Source organism: Colletotrichum paranaense (genome assembly GCF_030867605.1).
Source record: "Colletotrichum paranaense strain IMI 384185 chromosome Unknown Scaffold_2.1, whole genome shotgun sequence".
Taxonomy (NCBI): Eukaryota; Fungi; Ascomycota; class Sordariomycetes; order Glomerellales; family Glomerellaceae; genus Colletotrichum; species Colletotrichum paranaense.
Window position 1 is genome coordinate 1,473,536 of NW_026848960.1, and position 20,089 is coordinate 1,493,624.

The following is a 20,089-nucleotide window of genomic DNA, read 5'->3' on the forward strand; positions in this document are numbered from 1 at the left end:
TCGATGAAATCTACCCATGGCTGATGGTTATGGGTGTTTACGGTGAGGCAAGCCGTGATGGAGCGATCACAGTTCTTTCCAAGCATCTCATATCATACAACAAGTATACCGAGCCAAGGCCAAAACTGTAAGTCTGGGGTATACACTGACTCAAAGGACCAATAGCAGTTGCTGGTCATCTTGCCTCACACCTCGGTGGACGGCAGGACTAGTGTAAGTTCCATGTCGAACCTCGGAAGGTGGAGGTCAACCTTGAAAGATGGGTCTCGGCTAAATTCCCTTCCCGTGAGGCGGGCCCGATCTTGCCGGATGTCCCTGCGTTGGCGCATCCCCCACGTTTTGCCCCTCCACTCCTTCTCACCTCAGGCTCCCCGGGCAGGTACGTAGCTGCCAAAGCCGTTGGACTTCGGTGTGACGAAAGTCCTCTCGGTGGCCTCTCTTGGCTGCCCAGGAACTCTCCATCTTCATCATGCTTTTTCAATTCAAGTCAACGACAATCGGCAGCGCCCGTCGACGCCTCGAGGCACCTGCCATGTCAAGACATCGATATCCGTAGAGCGGGGCTTCATCGATAACCTCCAACTTACATGCTCGAACGAGCCTAGTTGAAGTCCCAGTCGATAACTATCGGGACAGCCATTACTCGGTCACGACTAATCATCTTGCCGAAACCGCCCCGTTGCGTTGATGAGGTGCCACCATACTGCCGAGAGTGATGCCGTGTCGTCGGGTCATCTCACCGCATCTTCCCCGAGCCCAAGTCCGGATCTTCGTCCAGTGCCTCTTCCGGTCGAGGGAGAACATGATAAGACCAGCGACAGAAAAAAGTCGAGACGATCTTGGCAAAAGAGCCAGACGGCCAAACGGAAGGCCATCGAAATCCGACGGTTCAGCTGTCTCCCAACGCCAGTCTTACCTAAACGCACGTCAGCGGTCACCCTCGCCCTTGGTATCGATGCCACCTTTCCAGCCCTCCCTTCCTTCACTCAAGGAGGGATGATTCGCAACTTGACTGGAGCAAGAATGGGTCAAGACGAAGAAAAACGGCGGAAAAACATGGGACCAGAACAAAGCGCTGTCAGAGACCTGCCATCTACTACAGCCAAGCTTAACGGATACTTCCACTTCAGTCTACCACAGCGAGTTTTCCATCCCGCCATTCGCCCTATCCAGCCCCACCAAACCACACCAAACGTCAGTCGGTACATTCTGAAAAAGCTTGGGAGACCGTCGGTGTCCTCCCCTTCCGCTGGTGTTGCGCACAGCCCACCCTGTTGTTTCGAAACTCGTCCCCTCCCTCCCCCACAGGCAACAAGAGATCGGACCCAGCTTCACTCTTGAATCAGACTGTAGCCAATCGCAACCGGCCCGCACTACGATAATCCGCGCCGTTATAGGATTTTGTCTGCCCCGTCAAGTCGTCAACAGCACTTTTCAGCCCGCTTAAGCTGCGGGAAGGAAGTTTGGAACGCAAGGCACGCACACCAAGCTTTCGAGGGGTCCACCTGTTTGGCTCAGCTCAGCTTGGCGGACTACTCCTGACCATCATCATCTGCCGGTACCAGCGTACCAGCCAACGATTTCAGAAGAATCAGCAGAGTCCTTCCCTGGCTCCCCCGTCTAGTGTCGGGATCAGGTCGATCCCACGTGAGGTCCCTGCCTCTGATCCGCCCTCTTTACCCCATTGGGATGAGGTTGCGGTACCTGAAGCCGTTGTGCTGCAGGAATGTCCAACACGGAATAGGCGACGGAAAGAAGCTTAATGTCGCCTCCGTCTCACCGGCCGGCTAGGCGACTCGAGAGTAGAAACAAGGAAGATCTCACACTGCCTCAGCTATAAGAGTGCAATGGTCGCCAGTCATCCCCTCATCTCATGTGACGACGACCAAGAACCTTGAAGAGTTGTTGATCCAACTTTCAGCTAGCATCGGATAATCCATATTCACTCCTTACTAATATTTTGCCAACTACAATAATCAGTCCTTACAATACCAGCACACAAAATGCACAGCTCGACAGCAGCCTTCCTTCTCGCCCTGCTGGGCACGGCGAGTTCCTCCCCTCTCACGATCCAGCCCCGTCAGGCCGACTTCTCAGGGAATCAGCAAGATGGTCTCGCCGCCGGGTGCCAGTCCATGATCGTCATCTTTGCCCGCGGCACCACCGAGGGAGGCAACGTTGGGACCATTGCCGGCCCGCCCTTCTTCCAGTCCCTTGCGACTCAGGTCGGCGGCAGCCTTGCCGTCCAGGGTGTCGAGTATCCCGCCGATATCCCCGGTTTCTTGGCCGGAGGTGACGCCAACGGATCCCAAATGATGGCCACTCTTACTGAGCAAGCCATCACCAACTGCCCCAACTCGGCCGTCATCATGTCTGGATACTCCCAGGGTGGGCAGCTCGTCCACAACGGTGCTGCGATGATGCAGCCTGACATGGTAGCCAAGGTTGCTGGTGCCGTTATTTTCGGTGACCCGCGTAAGTTACTTTCCATGAAGCCCTTTCAGGGGTGCATGATGATTTGATCTCAGTGCTAACGCATCTCCTTCACAGTCAACGGACAAGCTGTCCAGGGAGTGGATGCCGCCAAGACCAAGGTCATCTGCCACAACGGCGATAACATCTGCGAGGGCGGCAATCAGATCCGCCGCGCTCACTTGACGTACGGCAATGACGCTGATGAGGCTGCCACCTTTGCTGCCTCGATGATGCCGGCTGCTGCGGCCCCTGCTGCGGCTTAAGAGGGACCCCGGCAGCCTTCTCAGAGTTGACCTCGAAGGCTTCTCTGTTTCTACTCACACTCTCGTTGTATATACATATCGTAAATTACTTTTTTTGTGTGCGCAAAAGCCCAAGCCAAACAGGTCGCACTCGCTTATCTACCTACATAGTAGTTATTGTCTTGTGTGGAAATTTCTAATGCGGAGAGGAGGGGAGAAGCGTGTTCCTCGTCTCAGGAGCGAGGTGTTAGGGGCGGTTGTGATCATCATTGGCATAGCTTAGCATTTGCGTAGCCCTAGTAGTATACAATCTAGACCAATGTATCGTGCAATCAGATCTAGTGGGTTATTAGGTGAAGGCGGCGGACATTGCACGCAGGTGTCGGCTCCCGTCACAGAGTGTCTGGATGCTTCTTGGCCTGTTTCAGCGCCACGCCTGATTGAGACCAGACTCTTCATGCTGGGTGGCCTGGTGAGCAACACGACGACCCTTCGAGAAGTTCGGCAGTGCTTATGTCGATGAGCGAATCTTCCAGGGAATACTATTGAGATTGTGACCTTCCATCCAGCTGTCGGGAATCATTATTGCATCTTGGTGTCCTTTGCTCTGCCGCTTTTGTTGTAAGGCGTAGTCTTGCCAGTAGCTGATCAGGAATAGATGTCTCTACGTAGCAGCGCATGCGTATTAGACCATGTGAGGGATGTCTTTCCTCCGTCTTTCTACGCCCATCGACCGTAGTAGGATACGCGTCTCACTTACTATACTAAGACTTGGTCTGCGGCTGCTATCCTGATGAGAGGATTTGAAGACGTGGTCGGACAGATTAGAGTAAGAAGACCAATATGAATATGGTCATCTTCGGCCGTTACTCATGACCTTGATCTTGACTTGGGCGGGTGACTATACCATATCCAAGTCGCATCCCGCAGTACACCCTTCTCACCACCTACAAGCCTACCCAAGAACCTCTCTCCGCCGCAAATCTCGCTTTCATACCGGACTCCCCTTCTATCCTGACCCCACGCACACAACCTCGCTTCCACCTCTATCCTGACTCCACGCATTTAACCTCTCTCTCACCAACTTCACCTCTTCACCGTCACCCTCACAACGCACTCCCACCCCTGCCCGCCAACACTCTCCATCCTCTCCTCGTCCCAAACCTCCACATCCTCCGCAAACGGCTCCAACGCGCCCCGGAAATCATCCCAATCCATTCTTGGACCGACGTACAGCACAGTCTCCACAGCAACCCCCTTCTCCCCGGAACCAGAACTGCTAGAAGCAAAGGCCTCCATGTACTTCCGCACCAGGGCGACTTGCTTCGGATATACAAACATCCACGCCTTCGCTTCCGCCGCAGCGGGGTCGAGCGCCCATGTTCCTGGGACAGTGCGGTGGTTGCGGTGGTATTTATTTGGGGATGGGGCGATTTCGATGCTGGTTAAGTTGAGCTTCCCAGGGGCAGGTGACTGCTGAGACACTTCTTGAGTGGGATCTTGGGCCTGGATATCGGCCAGAGAGTCCAGCAGGGCCTCAACAAGCCCCGTCCCACTACCAATCGAGAGGGTAAGCTCCGGCGTAGGCGGAAGTTGTGCATGAAGGGCTTTTATGAGAGGGATGGAGAGGGTCAGGCAGGAATCCGGGTGTCGTTGGGGTTCGTTTGTGAGGGGTGGGAGGGGCGCGGGTGTGAATGCTGGTGAAGGTTCTTCATCTTCAAGGAAGTCTTCATATTCTGGATCTTCTGGGTTGACTGGCGAAGAGTCACCGGCAGAATTGTGATGGTTGGTGGGCATGCCTGTTATTTCGATGGTGCGGGTGAAGTACACGGAGGTAGGGCCGGAGGGGCAGGTACATGGAGCCGGGACAGGCGAGCTTCGATGAGGTGCATCCGTGCTGCACGTCAGTTGAATCGGCCCCACCGAATCGCGGATCCACCAAACCTTACCTTGAGGCTAACCCGGATCTTAGTCCCGCGGCCCCTTCCGTGATGGGATATGATTACTGCTACGTTCAGCCTCATACGTACACAAAGCGCGGGAACCGCGTATTTTTTGAATACAAATGTAGTGTGTTGTTTCATTTCCCTTGCAAGCGAGATCTCGTCAAAGTTTACTTCAGGAAGGAAAACCATTCTATATAGAAAGGAAAAAAGAGTTCACCCCCCCGGTGCTGGACTGGGGGCTACATCTCTCGGTGCTTATGCTGGGACATAATTTCTGGTGCTCATTCTGGGATTCGAACTCGGGTACTCTCGTATGCGCTAAGCCTGTCGTCGAGTAAGGCTGGTTGGCGATTGTTGTTGACCATGAACCGCTCCACCACCCAGCCAGTTTGACCTGACCCGTCGACCTAGACGGGCGCCTGCTGGCTGGTGACAGGAACGGGATTGAGGGGACCTATACATCCTTTGGCTTGTCGTGTATACCAAAATTAGATATGTAATCCCATTGGCAAAGATCTACAGCGACACCGGAAATAAATGTCCATTTCAATCACATGTGTATTTCTTGAGAGACAAGCAAGCTAATGCGACAAAGCTCCAGAGGACCAGACACCGGTCCCAACTCCAAAGTCGCGACTTAGGCTCGCGAGAATAATGCAACCCAGAAACCGTAGCCACTAATCCAGTTTACAGCTATAAAATGTACACTTTCCTCTTTCTTTCCCTGCCATCTCTTTTTCTTTTGTAAGCGGACGCTGTGGACGAGGATCATCATCCCAGTTCTCACACCTAGACTGCACTGTATCCGCCCCGGCCACCGCTAGTGTTCACGGTGTTGAGCACGTTCCTAGTCCAGTCCTTCACCAGGTAGGGGATGTCGCGAATGGTGTCTCCGTGCGGCAAAAGATCCCAGCCCCTAGCACCGTATCGATTGTAGTTCAGCCACGAGCCGAAGATGAGGTACGCAGCGATGCCGAGGAAGGCCCTGTAAAAAAGCATTGACGTTAGTCTGTGCGAAGATAAACCACCATAAAGATTCCGTCCAGACTTACAAGACAAAGAGCCAGGTGAAGAAGCCCCAGTGGCTGCTCGTGTCACCACCACCACTGCCACCCTCCGCAGGCGGCTTACCGTACGCGTCCTCGCACGCGTACTTGGTGTGCCACGTCAACCTCAGCACATCCATGTCGTTCTTCTCGTTCGGGCCGTAGCTGTTCCAGATCAAGGCCGTCCCGTTCAACAGAACCTGCTTCTCGTCGGGGGAGGGTCCGTCATCCTCGCCCTCCTTGCCCTCCTCGCGCGCGCGAAACTGGCTGCCGTCGTACTGGTCCTCAGGCTTGACCTCGCCTTCGAGGCCCGTCCTGTCACGGTCGCAGAGGAACTCGATGATGGCCTTTTGGTTCCGTCCGTTCTTACCCAGCGGGTACGAGCCTCCGTTGAGGATCAGGCGGACGCCCTCCTTCTTCGCGTCCGAGTTGGAGTCGCTCGACTTGAGTCGTTCTGCTGTGGCGTCCAGTTTGCTTCCGCCGTGGTCGCCAAGCTCGCCGGCGATGGGTATCACTTTTTCGACTTCGTCCTTCTTGTCGTCACCTGGATGAATGTTGCGTTCAATGGCACATACTGTCCAGACCCGTTAGCTCTGTACTGGTCGAGCTTGCCACTCTCAACGATTTCGCGTGAATTCATTACCTCTTGTGAAACTGGGGCACTGCTCCTCCTTCTTGACGTCTCCTTTGCGCTTCAAGGGAGCACAGATATCGACGGTATAGGACGTGTTGGTGTACGTAGGAGGGTGCCACTGGCTGGTCACAACGCTGTGCGGTCCGCCTAGCGCCTCGAGGTTGAATGAGACGTCGTCCACTCGGATGTGTTTGCAATCGAGCATCGCGGCCGCCGGCAGAGGCGCCAACAGCAGTGCCAGCACAAAGGCTCCTTCGGCCCGCGGTAGTCGAGGGAAATGCATCGCGGGAGATCCGGCCAAGCGTTTCTCTCGGGGGGCCGGATGGGAAACGGTGGACCGTCTGAGCTTCGATGGGGATTTCGGGGAGAGGCGGATCTGCTGCGGATCACGAAAGCTTAGCAAGCAACAGCTGCTGCAAGGTTGCGTAAAGTATTGCGAGAAGAAAAAGGGGAGTAGTTAAGAAAAAGAGTAGTTTTGTACGTAATGAGTGTGGTTCTGGAAGCTGGGTAGGCAACAGAAAACGGGCAGGTCACGGCGTGTCGTTCATGTGGCTTGGAAGGCCGGAGCAAGTGGACTGTGGCAGCGGGTGGATGACCTCGTTTTGGCTGCTGCTTGGGAGAATGGGACCTGACCGTTTTGGCCAGGCGGCATTTAGCTCGTTGCATCATCGTCATGCCGAAGATCTAGCGAATCACGTGCACCGACCATGCCTGCATGGGGTAACTTGGGAAATGGACAACAAGCACGGATCTGGCCGCACTGTCATCCATCTGTGTACTCCGTACATAGGTAGCTGACATAAGCCAGCACTGCATCCTCAATCTAACGTTGGCACACCTTGGTCCACCTCGGCCACAGCTCACCTTACGCATTTGATATTCGTTGATATTTATTAGTCCGCACACGTAAATACTCACTCAGGTTCAGCAAACTAGGCAGCTTGGCAGGGCCAACATCACTCAACACATCGATCAAGCACCGAAGCATGAAAAACTGCTTTGATACTCTGTACATCAAATGATACATGAGCTCGCTTCCGCAGAGCCTTGAACTGCTCTGGTGGTATGCACCATTCCCTTCCCTCCTCCGTGACCCATGAAAAGCAGTTGCCGTCCATCCCTGACCGCACCTCGAAGGATAAGGTAAGTACGCCTTCGTAGGGGTATATAAGACCATGAGAGATCAAACAGCCAATCCATCCCTAAAGTCCCCAGACGCCAAAGTACCGTAAAAGACGCTCACAACCCATTCCGTCCTCGCCATAGTCTCCTAACGATTCATTTCACTCCCCTCGACATGCCCGCAGCGTTGATCAGTAACGCGATATGTGGCGGCACGTCTCATGTTGGACCTAACTCGCGATTGCCAGTTGAAAGCCGATTTGATTTGCGACATGTCTGGCACGTGCTCATGTGCCCTACGGGGGTCGCTGAGCCCACCAGCACCAGGGTCGGAATCCGGGCGAGTCCTACATGCCGTGAGGTCCCATCATGCCGCCCATGCCTTGCATTTGTTGCTGTTGTTGCTGCTGCTGTTGCTGCTGCTGCATCATGACCTGATGAGCCCTGCGCTGGGCAAGAACGCTCTGAATCTGATTCTTGGCCTCCATCATGCAGTTTCTCTTGAAGGCTTCCATCTGTTCCGGTGGAATATTCTCAACGGCACCACCCCACTTAGCGGCAAGATTGGCGATCTGCTTATTGTAGATCGCTTGCCCTTGTAGTTTGACTTGGTTCGTCAATGCGTTGTTGTTGTTCATTGCTTGCTGCTGCTGCATCTGCATCATAGCCTGCATATTCATGTTCTGGCCATTCATCATGTTCTGGCCACCGCCGGCCATCTGGCGCTGCATCGGATTCATTTGCGCCTGGATTTGCGCTTGAATCTGTGCTTGCATCTGCGGCGTCATCTGGCCACCATTCATGTTGTTAGCACCCATCTGGCTGAGCTGCTGAGCGTATCTCTGCGCCAGTTGCTGATTCATCATGTTGCTCATGTTGCCGCCCATGTTGCCGCGTTGTTGCTGCTGCTGTTGCTGCTGCATCATGAGTCTGTGCTGCATTTGCTGCTGCATATATTGCTGTTGCTGAGGCGTCATCTGCTGAGGGTTCATATTGCCGTTCATCATGTTACCCATGCCGTTCTGCATCGCGGCAGCCATTTGCTGCTGCTGAATGGCTCGTTGTTGTTGAGCAACTTGTGCAGCAATCATATTGGGGTTATGCGCAGCTTGTGGCATAGCACCGGGCGTTCCCATCATGACGTGTTGGCCCATTTGAGAGTTTGACTGCATCATGTTGGGAGGTGGGCTTGCCTGATTCATACGAGGCGTTGCGGCCACTGCCGGGCGAGGCACGGGCGTTCCCTGCATGTTTGGCGTACCGTGCTGGATGCGCGGGGTGGCGGCTTGATGACTCTGTTGGCTGGCGCGAGCAGACATGCTGTGCGCCATTGGAACCCCACCAACGTTGGGTGGGTGGCCTTGGACGGCTGATGGCGGGCGTGGCGGACTGTTGGCCATTTGGGAGTTGTTCTGCTGCATAGGCACAGCACCGGGCATGGGAGATGACATGCTGTGGGGTGTGCCCTGTCTGACGACGGGAGACACTGGTGGCTGCGATGCCTGAGAGAAGCGTGCCTGAGTCTGGGCCGGAACGCCATTTGGCATCGCACCAGATGTACCGTTTGGCATAGCAACGTTCGCTTGCTGCTGCTGTTGCTGCTGCTGTTGTTGTTGCTGTTGTTGCTGTTGCTGTTGCTGTTGTTGCTGCTGCTGCTGCTGCTGTGCCAGATTTGCCGCCGCAGCGTTCTGGCTGTTCTGAGCGGCCTGGTTCGCAGCAGCCTGTGCGGCCATAGCCCGTCTTTGGGCCTCTCTCTGCTGCTGTTCTTGGCGAGCTTTGAGTTCCTGAGCCATTTGATGTTCGCGCCGCATCTTCTCCTGTTCCGCCTGGCGCTGTGCCGCAATGACTGCTTGCTGTTCCTGCATCTGTTTTTGCTTCTCTTGTGCAAGCTGGCGTTCCTTCGCGGCTGCTTCGACCTTCTCTTGCTCCTTTCTCTCCTCGTGCTCTCTCTTGATGTCAGCAATGACCTTGAATCGCTCGAATCTTGGCTCAAATGTAGACACAACAGCCTGGCCTTCTTTGTCCGCTCCGTTGGCCCCGCCTTGGGTGCCATTGGCAGCCGAAGAAAGACGCTCGTCCAAGATAAGCATGTATCTTTCCTGTTCTGCTGCGGCGGCCTCGTCGGCAGCCATCTCGGCGACGGTTCTCTTGCGAGTTTTGGGTTGAGGGGGCGAGTCTGAGTGTTGGGGGTGCGCCAACGCATCGAGCAAAGTAATAGTCTCTTCAGTATCTCGGGTTGGCTCGAGAAACAGGGGAGCGTTGGTCGCAAGCAAAATCTGTGATTCTGCTTGGTATATATTACTTCCATCAAGCTCCATGCGCTCACGCTTCTGCTTCTTGGCGGGAGGAGGCATGCTACCTGCAGTAGGAGTTGGAGGCACCATTGTAATCGGCGTTGATGGAGGTACAGTGCCAGTGCCTTCCACACTTCCTGCTGCGCCTCGAGGTGTTGCAGCCTTGATCATCAGGTCTGCGTGGAGGCTTTCAGGCGTAGGGTGAAGTACGACAGTGAAGGTCTTGGGCTTTGACGGTATCTTGCTCTTTTGGCCTTCACCAGGCAGACTGGGTGCCGGCATGCTCTGCTTATCCTTCTCCTCTGCAGTTTTGGGTTTCGTGTCTTCCTGTGTAGCTGATGCAGCATCGGGCTGCGCACCGAGAGACTCCTTAGGATACGGAACGTATGGTGAAGGTACGATATATGGGTTGTGATTATGAATCGAGGATGGCACAACCTTGCTCGAAGCCGATGTCGGTCGCTGGACTTCCTTGGATTGAGCGACAGACTTGTGATCGTGCACCTGAACAATCAAGCATCCCTCGTAGAAAGGGACACCCGCTTCTGAGAAGTATTCGATGAGATCGTGAGGTACCGTGCGCTCGCGCAAGTGCTCCAAGAACAAACGCATCGGCGACTTGTATGGAAATATTCCATCTTGCTGATCAAATCGGAAATGCGTTGCGTGCATGTGTACGACGAGGGAAGGTGCGTTGCCTGCGAACTTCTTCAAGATGTATTCATCCGTTACAACTATATCCTGTCAGCATTGGCGTCCATGATGATTGCAACAAGTCCACAGTCTACTAACCATATGGTAACGGCTCTGAAGGCTGGGCGGCTGCCGTATCGCCGACGAGTGACGCCGATCGGAGTCCCACACTGTTCCTAGAAATGCGACTGCCTTGGGCCGACTGTTCACGGCGCGTGCGATTGATAGGCCGCGCTGATTGCGCATTCGCGCCATTCGTTGTCGCAGAGTTAGGAGGCTTCTTTGTCGACATCGAGGGCGATGGCGATGATCGGATAGAGCTCGCTCCATTGGTTTGGATGCCGGGGGGTACGGGACGCTTAATCTTGGACGCGACAGAAGGCGGCTGGATGGCCGTCACGACTGGCGCCATTTTTGCCGGATGAGGCGGCTACCGGAGCGCAACAGGCCGGAAATGGCGTCGCGAGGCTATTCTCCCACTGTCGAATGATGCCCAGAGTTGTGTTACAGAGCAATCATTGAATGAGATATTCGGCTCGTCGATCGTGATGGGGTTCGTTACGGGGGTGGTCGAGTGGATGATGCGCGTTGACAGATCGGGTGACGTCGACGTGGAGCAGGGTAATTGATGTCGAAGGCGCGGTCGCAATTGTATCGAATATATCCTCGGCGGAGGATCAAAAGGTAACGAAGTTAGAATTCAGGAAAAAGACGACGGAAAGATGCACAACAGCCCTGATGGATGGATTCCAAGCGTGTGGGGTTGGGATGTAGTCAGGCTTCCGCGAGACCTGTCGGAGAAAGGTCCAAGGAGGAGCCGCCGCAAGTCTCCGAGACGGAGACGCGGGCGTGGAGCAAAGCAGAGCCTCAGGCAAAACCCCGGATAGGCGCACGAATCACAGTATCGGTACAGTGTGTAAACGGTACGTACTCCAGCATCCAAAGATATTGAGAGTATCAAGCCTCGAAATGCACCGCCGATTTGTCTAAATAGTGAATATGAAGCTGCAGCAATAGGTATATGCCAATTAAAATCAAGCTGCTGGAAAATAGTAGTCCTTTTAGTCAGATTTACTGTGACTATATGAGCCCCATCCTCATGCGTAGGTCAGCAGTGAATTTTTTACTCTTTTTCTTTTGGTTGTTTTCAAGATATTGTATCACAACAAAACTATCATGCCTCATGCAGTCTCCCACACCAGAACTTCATGCAAGAGGCCATGTAGACGACAATTTTGGAGATAGTATGGATGTATAAAGGTTGAAATAGTGTGACACATCACATTCATCACGTTGCAAGTAATATTTAGGGGCTTGTCATCAAGATAATGCACTATCAAAACACTTTCATCTCGCGTCGCAACGGTCAATTACCTATCTGCTCATGAAAACGTTACATGATATCTCGTGGTATATACCAATCCAATAAAAAACACACATTTCATACCCGTTCTTTCCTCCCATGAGACCAGATTTCCCTTATTGGAAGTCTTCGTTTATACAGTGGAGAGAATATTTACTCCTTGCCCTGGACACGGCGGGCCCAGTCGTCATGGACCCGCATGCCGTCAACGACGACAACGCCTCGGCCACGTCCCACGCGGTCCGATCGCTGCCACCACTTTTCTTCCTTGCCAGGCCTCTCTGCCTCAGACTCGCTATCAGCAAGACCACCGCCACCACCCTCGGCACCCACAACAAGGATGATATCGTGGCGCAGCCAGGTCTGGAGATTGGCGACCATGGCGCCGTTGTCGCCTGCAAGAGACTCCTGGAGATAGATGATCTCGGGCTGGAGATGGCGAAGAATATGGGTGTGCCCGTTGGCCGTAGTGAAAGGCATCACCATGGTCTCCTTCTCAACCAAAGCCAATGCCTGGGAGTAAACAGCATTGAAGGCTGGGTTCGCAGGCGAAGGGTTCATCAAGGGGCTCTTGGATGACTCCTCACCAGGCGTCTGGGCTTGATGGTGCTCAATGTTAGAGAAGGACGAGCTCAACGACGGTGGCGGAAGGTTACTAGTAGACTCGCCCGCCGTCTCTTTAAGACCCGGCGCATAGATCAAGACGAAGAGCTTGATGTCGTTGAAGTTGTTGTAGCGTGGGATATGCGACAAAATGGACTGTAAAGGAGTCAGCGAGGCGCTTCGGAACCTATGGCAATTAACAGAGATGGGCTTACGGCGTGTTCATGGAATCCATCTTCGTCAAATTCGTCACCATGGCTGTCCGCGGAAACCACAATGGCAACAGTCCTTCGTCGCTTGCTGGGGTCTCTAGGCCCGGAAGATCGTTCCTTTCTGGCATCCGCTTCTTCGGACCATGTCTCATGGTCAGCGTACGCATTCTTGTCCTCTTCCCTGATGGCGGCCAATGCCCTACCGGCTGCAGCGCCGGCGGCGGCGAAGCCAGCAGTCACTGTCTTCCCGGCAGCATCGAGGAACTGCTGGGGGCTGGGCGTGCGCCTCAATGCGCCAGACATCCTTGCTCCCAGACCATCCCCGGGTGCATCTCGGGGTCCTTCGGCCGTGCCGTATGTTTCGGTTCCGACGTTGCTGGATGGGGGTTTGGGTCTTCTGGAAGTACCATACGCAGGATTGTCGCCATAGTTTGCATTGTCGTAGTCAAGGTCGGCGTACTGCTCGTTTTCGGGCGTATCGTCCTCATCTTTGCGCTGACTCCATACCCACGCTGCGATGCCGACTGTCGCGACAGTCACAGTAACTGCAAGCGGCACCCAATGGCTCCAAACCCCTCGCCTCCGAGAATTCTGATCGTTGGGCCACGACATTTAGTTGGACGCAACCATTGCACTTAGGCACGTAGCCTAGGTATATATAAGATGTGGGTTTGTGTAAATACAAGGTACTCGACCTTATCGAGTTTCGTCAAGCGATTCGGGCGGCTGCGTCCGTGGTCGGGCTGGGTTTGTCTGTGAATTCGCTAATGGTATCGCAATCGTCGGTGTTGAGTCGTGCTTCGGCTCTCGATGTTGTCAACAGACAGGAAATCGCAAATGGGGGGGTGGGCTATAGATCACCCACTTGTCGCGAGCTCGGGTGGCTGGTCTTGGGGGAACATCAACATGGGGGAATTGAATGGGCAAGGAGCTAAGGCCCAGGGGGGATCCCGAGGTTGGCCGTGTTGCCATTGGTTGCCGGGCCAAAATCTCTCACCTGGCCCTCCTGCCTGTCAGCTAAGGTGAGCAGCCGCCAGCCGGACCGAGGATATACCGACAATCACGTGCACCATCCCACCTTGATGCGCGACGTCAATAGTGGGTCCCTGCCGATTGGTCGCGGGTCGTTTTTTGGCGATGACTCCTTCAGCGCGCAGACAAAAATATCAAGAAACGGGTTATTGAACCGGCATTGGTGTGGGCATTACAGAACCTTAGCTTCAACTAGGCCCGAGACGAATCGATCTTGCATCGCACATCTCAACAGCCCAGTTTCTACGCTCTCACACCCCGGCATCTCTTGCTGCAGTCACTTGTCGCAATCGAGATACCCCGCCAAATCACTTCGAGATGCCCCACGCTGTGTCGATGCCCTCACCAGGGCTTCAAGCCTTGGTCCTTTGCGGCCCGGGATCCTCGTTCCCGACCTTCACTTCGAATCCCGATGAGAACCCCAAAGCGCTCTTGCCCATTGCTAATCGGCCCATGGTCTGGTATCCCATCGATTTCTGCTATCGTATGGGCGTCACAAGTAGGTGCTTCATTCGTTGCTGGGCTCATCATGAGCTCTCACCGTAGCCATTAGTCATGGAAATTATGAGGCTGACTACTGTAGACATTACTCTCATATGTCCGGCATCTGCAGAAGCAGCAATGACCACTGCCCTGAACACCAACCCTCACTTGACAGCACTTCCCCTGCCGAGACCAGACATCCTTGCTCCCAAGGAATTGGACCAAACCACAGGTACGGCTGAGATCCTCCGCCTGCCTGAGGTCAAGGAACTCGTCAAGTCCGATTTTGTCGTTCTTCCCTGCGATCTCATTTGCGAGGTCGCCGGCGAGAAGCTGCTGCAGGCATGGATGGTCAAGGGCGCAAGCATGTCAGACTTGCTGAGCGCGCCAAAGTATTCAGGAAGCAGACAGAGCCCCTTCAGCGGCGGCTTGGGCGTTTGGTACGAGACGAAGACGGCAACTCCGGTCAAAGGAGAAGAGACGGACTTCATCGCAGTAACACCGTCGACTCCCTCCCCCGTTGCGCCCCCTAAAGGATCTTTACTCCCTAACCTCTCCAATCTGGTGACGTCCATACCCACAGACTCGCTGAAGGATCTCATGGAGACACGGAGAGGCTTCGCTGTCCGTCATGGTCTCCTGCGCAGCCATCCTCGGCTGAAGATGCTCACGACCCACAGAGACGCGCATTTGTACATTCTACCAAGATGGATCATGGACTTTATTGACAAGAATAATCGTTTGGAAAACATCGGCGAAGATATCATTGGCTGGTGGGCCAAGGCAACCTGGCAGACGGGTCTTGCGGAAAAGCTTCAACTGGACGAGGTTCTGCGTAAGGAAGAGGCAGACGACAGCGACGACGATGATTCACTGCAGGAGAGCGCCTCGTCGCCCCAAGACGAAGACCCTGAAGAGCTGCGACCCAGCAGAGGCATTGACGATAATGCTCTCGATGGTAAAGACTTTGACGGCACAAATCCTCAGGGAGCTTCGCTCAACGTACCACCGATTATCGCATACGTACATCCATCTGGAGCCGACGCACCCATGATACGCCGTGTAGACACAGCTCAATTACTCCTGAACGTATCACTACAACTTGCTAAGGTTCCCTCAGTGGAAGAGACTGGTAGCGAGGCAGCATCCCCCTTCGCACACGCCAAAAAGGTGGCGTACCCTGAGGGCGTCAAGGGCCGAACGACAATCACCAAGGCCGACAGCTTGGTCGGAGAGAACGTCACAGTGGAAGAGAAGGTGGCCATTAAGGAGTCCGTTGTCGGAGCCGGCTGCCAGCTCAACGAGGGTGCCAAGCTGTCACAGTGCCTACTGATGGAAGGCGCCGTGGTGGGCAAGAACTGCAAGCTTACGAGATGCATTCTTGGCAAGCGCTGTGTCATTGGGGACAACTCAGTCTTGACAAACGTCGAGGTTCAGGAGAACTTGCTGGTTGAGGCCAGGAGTAAGTCCAAACCATGTCCCACATAATACATGATAATAGCTGACCATGCCCTAGCTGAGGAGAAGGACACGAAACTCATGAGCTCCGATGGCTTGGAGGCTACCGAGGAGGAGATGCAGGGAGTGTTGGAAGACATGGACAACGAGATCATGGCCCAGAACGAGGAGGCAGTGGAATAAACTTCAGGCCTTTTTTTCGCCGATTATGCTTCGCTGCAATTCTGGACCGAGCCCCTCTGCTGAATTTTCTCTGGTGATCCATCGTATTCTGCCCTGCGCTGACCTACGCCAAACTAGAATATCATATACGCTACCCGGATGAGCTGACAGTATTGGGAACGAGAACTTTGCTCTAGCCACCGTGGAGGATGAACCAGTGTTCACTAGGCCGAACCCGCGGATGAGGGACGGAGGTGGACAACTGCCGGCAATGCGGGATCCCCGACAAAGTCCGGAGGCGAAACGACGAACAATCAGTAGGTACTCGAGGGCACCCGTCGTCCTAGTCGAACTCTACTCTTGGTCCGGTGGGAACGAGAGGATCCATCAGATACCTCGGGGAAGATGGACAGTAAGCCGGCAGACATTCAGCAGAATCGCGACGGCGGGCTGGAAGAGCAAAGCTCACCCCGCGGAAGCAACGGGAGCCAGGAACCGCTCTCACGCGTAACGAACGAAGTGGAACCTTCGCCCGCCTGGTCCACGACAATGGCATTCCTGAAGCTCGTGTAAGTCCCCCAAAGGCTCTAGCCAGCTCGTCAGGGGCGATTGTCTTGGAAGCTTCTGGCTCGATTGGGAATTCCAGAGGGGTTCGAAGGGCGCATTCTAGCAGGTCTTGTTCAGCGAGCAAAAAAGAGGCGAAAGAGGCTTTTCGTGTGTGGCCTGACTGCAGTAGCATATGTAAACTAGGGAGCTGGTGAGCCTTTCCAAAAGGCACGAAGTGGAACGACTTTCTCTTCGGACACGATGGGACATCAGACGAAGCTTGCCAATAGCTTGCAGAAACCACGGAAGAGCGTCCGAAAACCCCTCAATTGGAACGGTCCAAGGTAATGGTTTCATCCCCAGAGTTTCCCCTCTCCTTCCGGATAGCTGCAGAAGAGGGCGCAATCGCGAAGAACATCCTCCCCCTTGATCTCCTAACGCCGGGTATGGTGGACGAGCTATTTGCCCATAACCTCTTTTCTACAATGGACGCCAGGGGCAAGAGACATCCACATAGACTCACACACACACACCGAGCGAGAAAAGCGCGAGAGATTCGCGGCGAGAGTGGGAGAGATGGGTCTTCGGGGAGGGCCTCTGTAGAATCAGCCCATCTGCCAGGGGCAAACTGACTCTGCAAGGATCACCAATATTGGGGCCACTCGAGAGGCCCGAGGAGAGACATTCAGCAGATGATGCTACGGTCTAAGCGGGTCTAGCGTGTCCTCGATGTTGATATCAGGAATTTGGCCTGCTGCATATGGCACTTTGAGAAAAGTGACAGGTCACAAAAATCCTCGGAACATTGTCATCTGCTCGTCCCAAGTTGGCGGGATGGGCACTTCGCCGAACTTACTTACACTGACCTTGTCTGGACCGAATGCTCAAGGGGGGCCGAAGATGTGGGCAAACGATGTGGGCAACAGTCCATTGAGTGTGTGAGAGAGTGAGGGGCCAAGGGCAAGCAATGATGGGACTCTAGTGTAGCATCTGAATCGCAAGTGCCTTGTGGTAGTACAGAGATCGATTTTGAGTCCAGGCTAACGGGGTTCAATCCGAACCAGACGACGCGGCGGCGGCGGGCGGATGTGGGCAAAAAAAAGAGGGGTCCAGGGCAAGAGGGACTTGATACGGTAGTCACGGAGAAGATAGAGCTAGAATGCTAGAGAGCGAGAGAAAGAGAGGGACAGATAGGAAAGAGGGTGGTCGAGCGAGACCGACGGCCCAGCTCCGGCCAGGAACGCGGGTTACGCGGGCCACGATGGTGAGACCCCTCCAAAAGCCTGCGTCGCTCGCGCGAGAGTTGTTGCGTTCCTCATGAGAAGTCGTGGCAAGGCAAAAACTTCTCTTACTTGTCTTCCTCTCTCTCTATCTACCTCACGTTGGAAACACAATGGGAGAGACCTCCCACGCGTCATGATTGGGGGGCGGGCGTTTTCTTACACACAAAAAGGAAAAAGGGGGCCAACGTGAGCATTCCTCTCGCGTGTGCTGAGGATCAAGAAAAGTAACGAAAATTTTGCTGCGTGAATGTGATTCTGTGTGTGTGGATGGAGTTCTTGAAGCCTCACACAAGACTTCTCTTGCAAGGCCAACGCCAAAAAAAGACAGGTCTCGTTTGACACGCGTTGTGGGAACTCGACAGTGTCTACGAGACTATGAGAAGGGCAAAAAAGAGGAGAGTCAGACTGCGGAGCGGCGAAAGCCGCAAAGAGACAGACAGATAGACCTTGTGGAAAGTCAATTCGTTTGAACCGGTAGTCCTGTATCACTTCTTCCCTCCCCTCCTTCTCTAGACTCTCTTGTACGGTCGTGGTGGTGGTGGACTAACGGCCGAAGGTTGCTAGACTGCCCTTTTTTCCCTTGGCTGCCGCCTCTGTTCAAGGGACACGAAACATGGGCCACTAACGTCGGAGGCGCGGATGGGGTTTTTGAATCATGGAATTTGGAACAACAAGAAGAGGATGCCGGTGGCACCTGGAGACACCTGGAGCTAGGGACTTCAAGGAAGACGGCTTATTGTTGTGTAGCCGACTAAGAGCCGCGGGGGAGACTAATACAAGCGTACGGGTACTGCACAGATATGTCGATGGGACGAATCGAGCTAGACGTACTGACTGGTATTATGGGGATAGTCACGGGCTGAACGGTTGTCGTTGTATGGGAGGAAACATCTTTTGTGCGCTTTGTCCCAGAAATAAGTTGTCAAAATCGGACGATTCGCACTGACGGCGTCGTTGTCGTGATGATGATCGTCGACCGTTGGACCAAGCCCTTTGGCCAAAATCCGATGGGAGCGAGAAACGGTTCCGTGCGGGATTGAACAAAGAGCGGCCATGTGGTAGTGGTGGTGGGAAAGAGTTCGTCCGAATTAAGGTCGTATAAGCTTTAACCTGGATTGAGTGATTGGATTGGATCTGTGTGAGAGGCTGGGCGGGAACGGTGGGTGAACGGGGGGGACAACCTTGACGAGGACAGGGAGCCAAGCACAAGCCGACAACGACGACGCCAGGTACAAGCACGACAAACACGCACGCCTCCAGCTTTCCCGTCATGACTTCGGTGATATTTGATGGAGGAGGGGCAGTGAAGGGATCCCATTCTGGTCCGTCCTATTCACAATGGTTCCTATCTTGGAGTGAGATAGCGAGTGCGGATCGTCCTCTTTCTCCACGTCTGCCTTGCCCGGTGCCATCTTGGCCAGGGCTTTCGCGTCTCCCCCCATGCCCGCTTCCCCACCAGGCCGGGTGATCTGCCAGGTATTTGACAGCAGTACAGGAAGCTCGGGGCCGCTCGTGAGCCGTGATGGCGATCGGTGCGGGATGGGAAATCCGAAAGAGACAGAGGCGAGAGCGAGAAAGAGGTGAGAAGGGGAAATGCGTACGATAACCATGGCATATGGGGGGGAGGAAGCGGGACATGGGCAACCCTGTCCACCTGAGCGACAGTCTCGGGTCCGGCAGCTTGACGTCGATCACGGATGTGGGCGAACTGACTGCAGCTCGACAGGGGGGATGCAGAGAGCCAAAGTGGGTTAATAGTGACAGATTCTCTTTGCTTGGCGATATCCATACGGGATATTCACCATCTAGCATATGCGATGCGGTGCTGGGTTGCGAAGAGAGGGGATTTGCCCATCCTCCATCCTCCCATCATCCACTTCCTCGCCGGCTGCTGGAACTGGCCAGGCACACCACTCGATATGGAGACCACTACGGATACCTATCCACAATGGATTTCGACGACCGACAAAAGAGACACACGGACGAGACGGCAGACGCACGGATTCTCGGGTGCCTGAGTTGGACGACTGGGGATTGGGGGCGCGCGCGAGGCTGTTCAGCGGGGATCCCTTTGGACGGCGGCGCACCAAGTAGCGCGTGTTGTTTAGACGCGAGTGTGTGTGTGTTTTTTTTTTTTTACTTTGCTAACGCTGGATCAGATGCCGACGACGCTAGCAGTTTCTGATAGTTTGCCTTGCCCTTCCCTTTGGCTGTGGCTGGTCAACATTGGACCAAATGTTTTGAAAGGGTCCTTCTCGTCTGACTCTATTTCGCGTTCTCTGCCCTCTCGAACCAGTCTGTATCAGTCTGGCGTCCGTCCTGTTTCCCGGGCCTAACGTAGGACCGGAGAGGGCGCAAGAAAAAGCCTCCCAAAGCATCGGAGACTAAGGTTGGCCGACAGGTTATAGCTCGTCCCAGGAATCGGAGGACTTGCAGCAAGCGTGCAGCAGTGCCGGGGACCAGCCCAGACTGAAAGATTGAAGGACGTCTAGACA

At 54.4% G+C, this 20,089-nt stretch overlaps 8 protein-coding genes across 8 annotated transcripts; 3 read left to right on the forward strand and 5 right to left on the reverse strand.

Moving 5' to 3' along the window:
• Positions 1-687: 687 nt before the first annotated feature.
• Positions 688-1,542, forward strand: CPAR01_02378 (uncharacterized protein; the record flags this gene model as incomplete). Its single annotated transcript, XM_060486666.1, has 2 exons — positions 688-1,194; positions 1,354-1,542. 2 exons carry the CDS (start codon positions 688-690, stop codon positions 1,540-1,542), a joined length of 696 nt encoding a protein of 231 aa, XP_060353994.1.
• A 461-nt stretch (positions 1,543-2,003) lies between these two features.
• Positions 2,004-2,738, forward strand: CPAR01_02379 (cutinase; the record flags this gene model as incomplete). Its single annotated transcript, XM_060486667.1, has 2 exons — positions 2,004-2,475; positions 2,551-2,738. 2 exons carry the CDS (start codon positions 2,004-2,006, stop codon positions 2,736-2,738), a joined length of 660 nt encoding a protein of 219 aa, XP_060353995.1.
• Positions 2,739-3,803: 1,065 nt separating this feature from the next.
• Positions 3,804-4,514, reverse strand: CPAR01_02380 (uncharacterized protein; the record flags this gene model as incomplete). The annotated part of the gene is made up of 1 exon (XM_060486668.1): positions 3,804-4,514. The coding sequence occupies one exon, from the start codon at positions 4,512-4,514 to the stop codon at positions 3,804-3,806; it is 711 nt and encodes a 236-aa protein (XP_060353996.1).
• Positions 4,515-5,452: 938 nt separating this feature from the next.
• Positions 5,453-6,626, reverse strand: CPAR01_02381 (uncharacterized protein; the record flags this gene model as incomplete). The annotated part of the gene is made up of 3 exons (XM_060486669.1): positions 5,453-5,648; positions 5,716-6,283; positions 6,353-6,626. The coding sequence occupies 3 exons, from the start codon at positions 6,624-6,626 to the stop codon at positions 5,453-5,455; spliced, it is 1,038 nt and encodes a 345-aa protein (XP_060353997.1).
• A 1,186-nt stretch (positions 6,627-7,812) lies between these two features.
• CPAR01_02382 (uncharacterized protein) lies at positions 7,813-10,864 on the reverse strand (the record flags this gene model as incomplete). The annotated part of the gene is made up of 2 exons (XM_060486670.1): positions 7,813-10,493; positions 10,552-10,864. The coding sequence occupies 2 exons, from the start codon at positions 10,862-10,864 to the stop codon at positions 7,813-7,815; spliced, it is 2,994 nt and encodes a 997-aa protein (XP_060353998.1).
• A 1,104-nt stretch (positions 10,865-11,968) lies between these two features.
• CPAR01_02383 (uncharacterized protein) lies at positions 11,969-13,242 on the reverse strand (the record flags this gene model as incomplete). Its single annotated transcript, XM_060486671.1, has 2 exons — positions 11,969-12,574; positions 12,634-13,242. 2 exons carry the CDS (start codon positions 13,240-13,242, stop codon positions 11,969-11,971), a joined length of 1,215 nt encoding a protein of 404 aa, XP_060353999.1.
• A 738-nt stretch (positions 13,243-13,980) lies between these two features.
• On the forward strand, positions 13,981-15,786 carry CPAR01_02384 (uncharacterized protein; the record flags this gene model as incomplete). Its single annotated transcript, XM_060486672.1, has 3 exons — positions 13,981-14,161; positions 14,246-15,607; positions 15,662-15,786. 3 exons carry the CDS (start codon positions 13,981-13,983, stop codon positions 15,784-15,786), a joined length of 1,668 nt encoding a protein of 555 aa, XP_060354000.1.
• Positions 15,787-17,167: 1,381 nt separating this feature from the next.
• On the reverse strand, positions 17,168-17,464 carry CPAR01_02385 (uncharacterized protein; the record flags this gene model as incomplete). Its single annotated transcript, XM_060486673.1, has 1 exon — positions 17,168-17,464. A coding segment is annotated over one exon (297 nt), but the record flags the coding sequence as incomplete, so codon positions are not given.
• Positions 17,465-20,089: the final 2,625 nt, after the last annotated feature.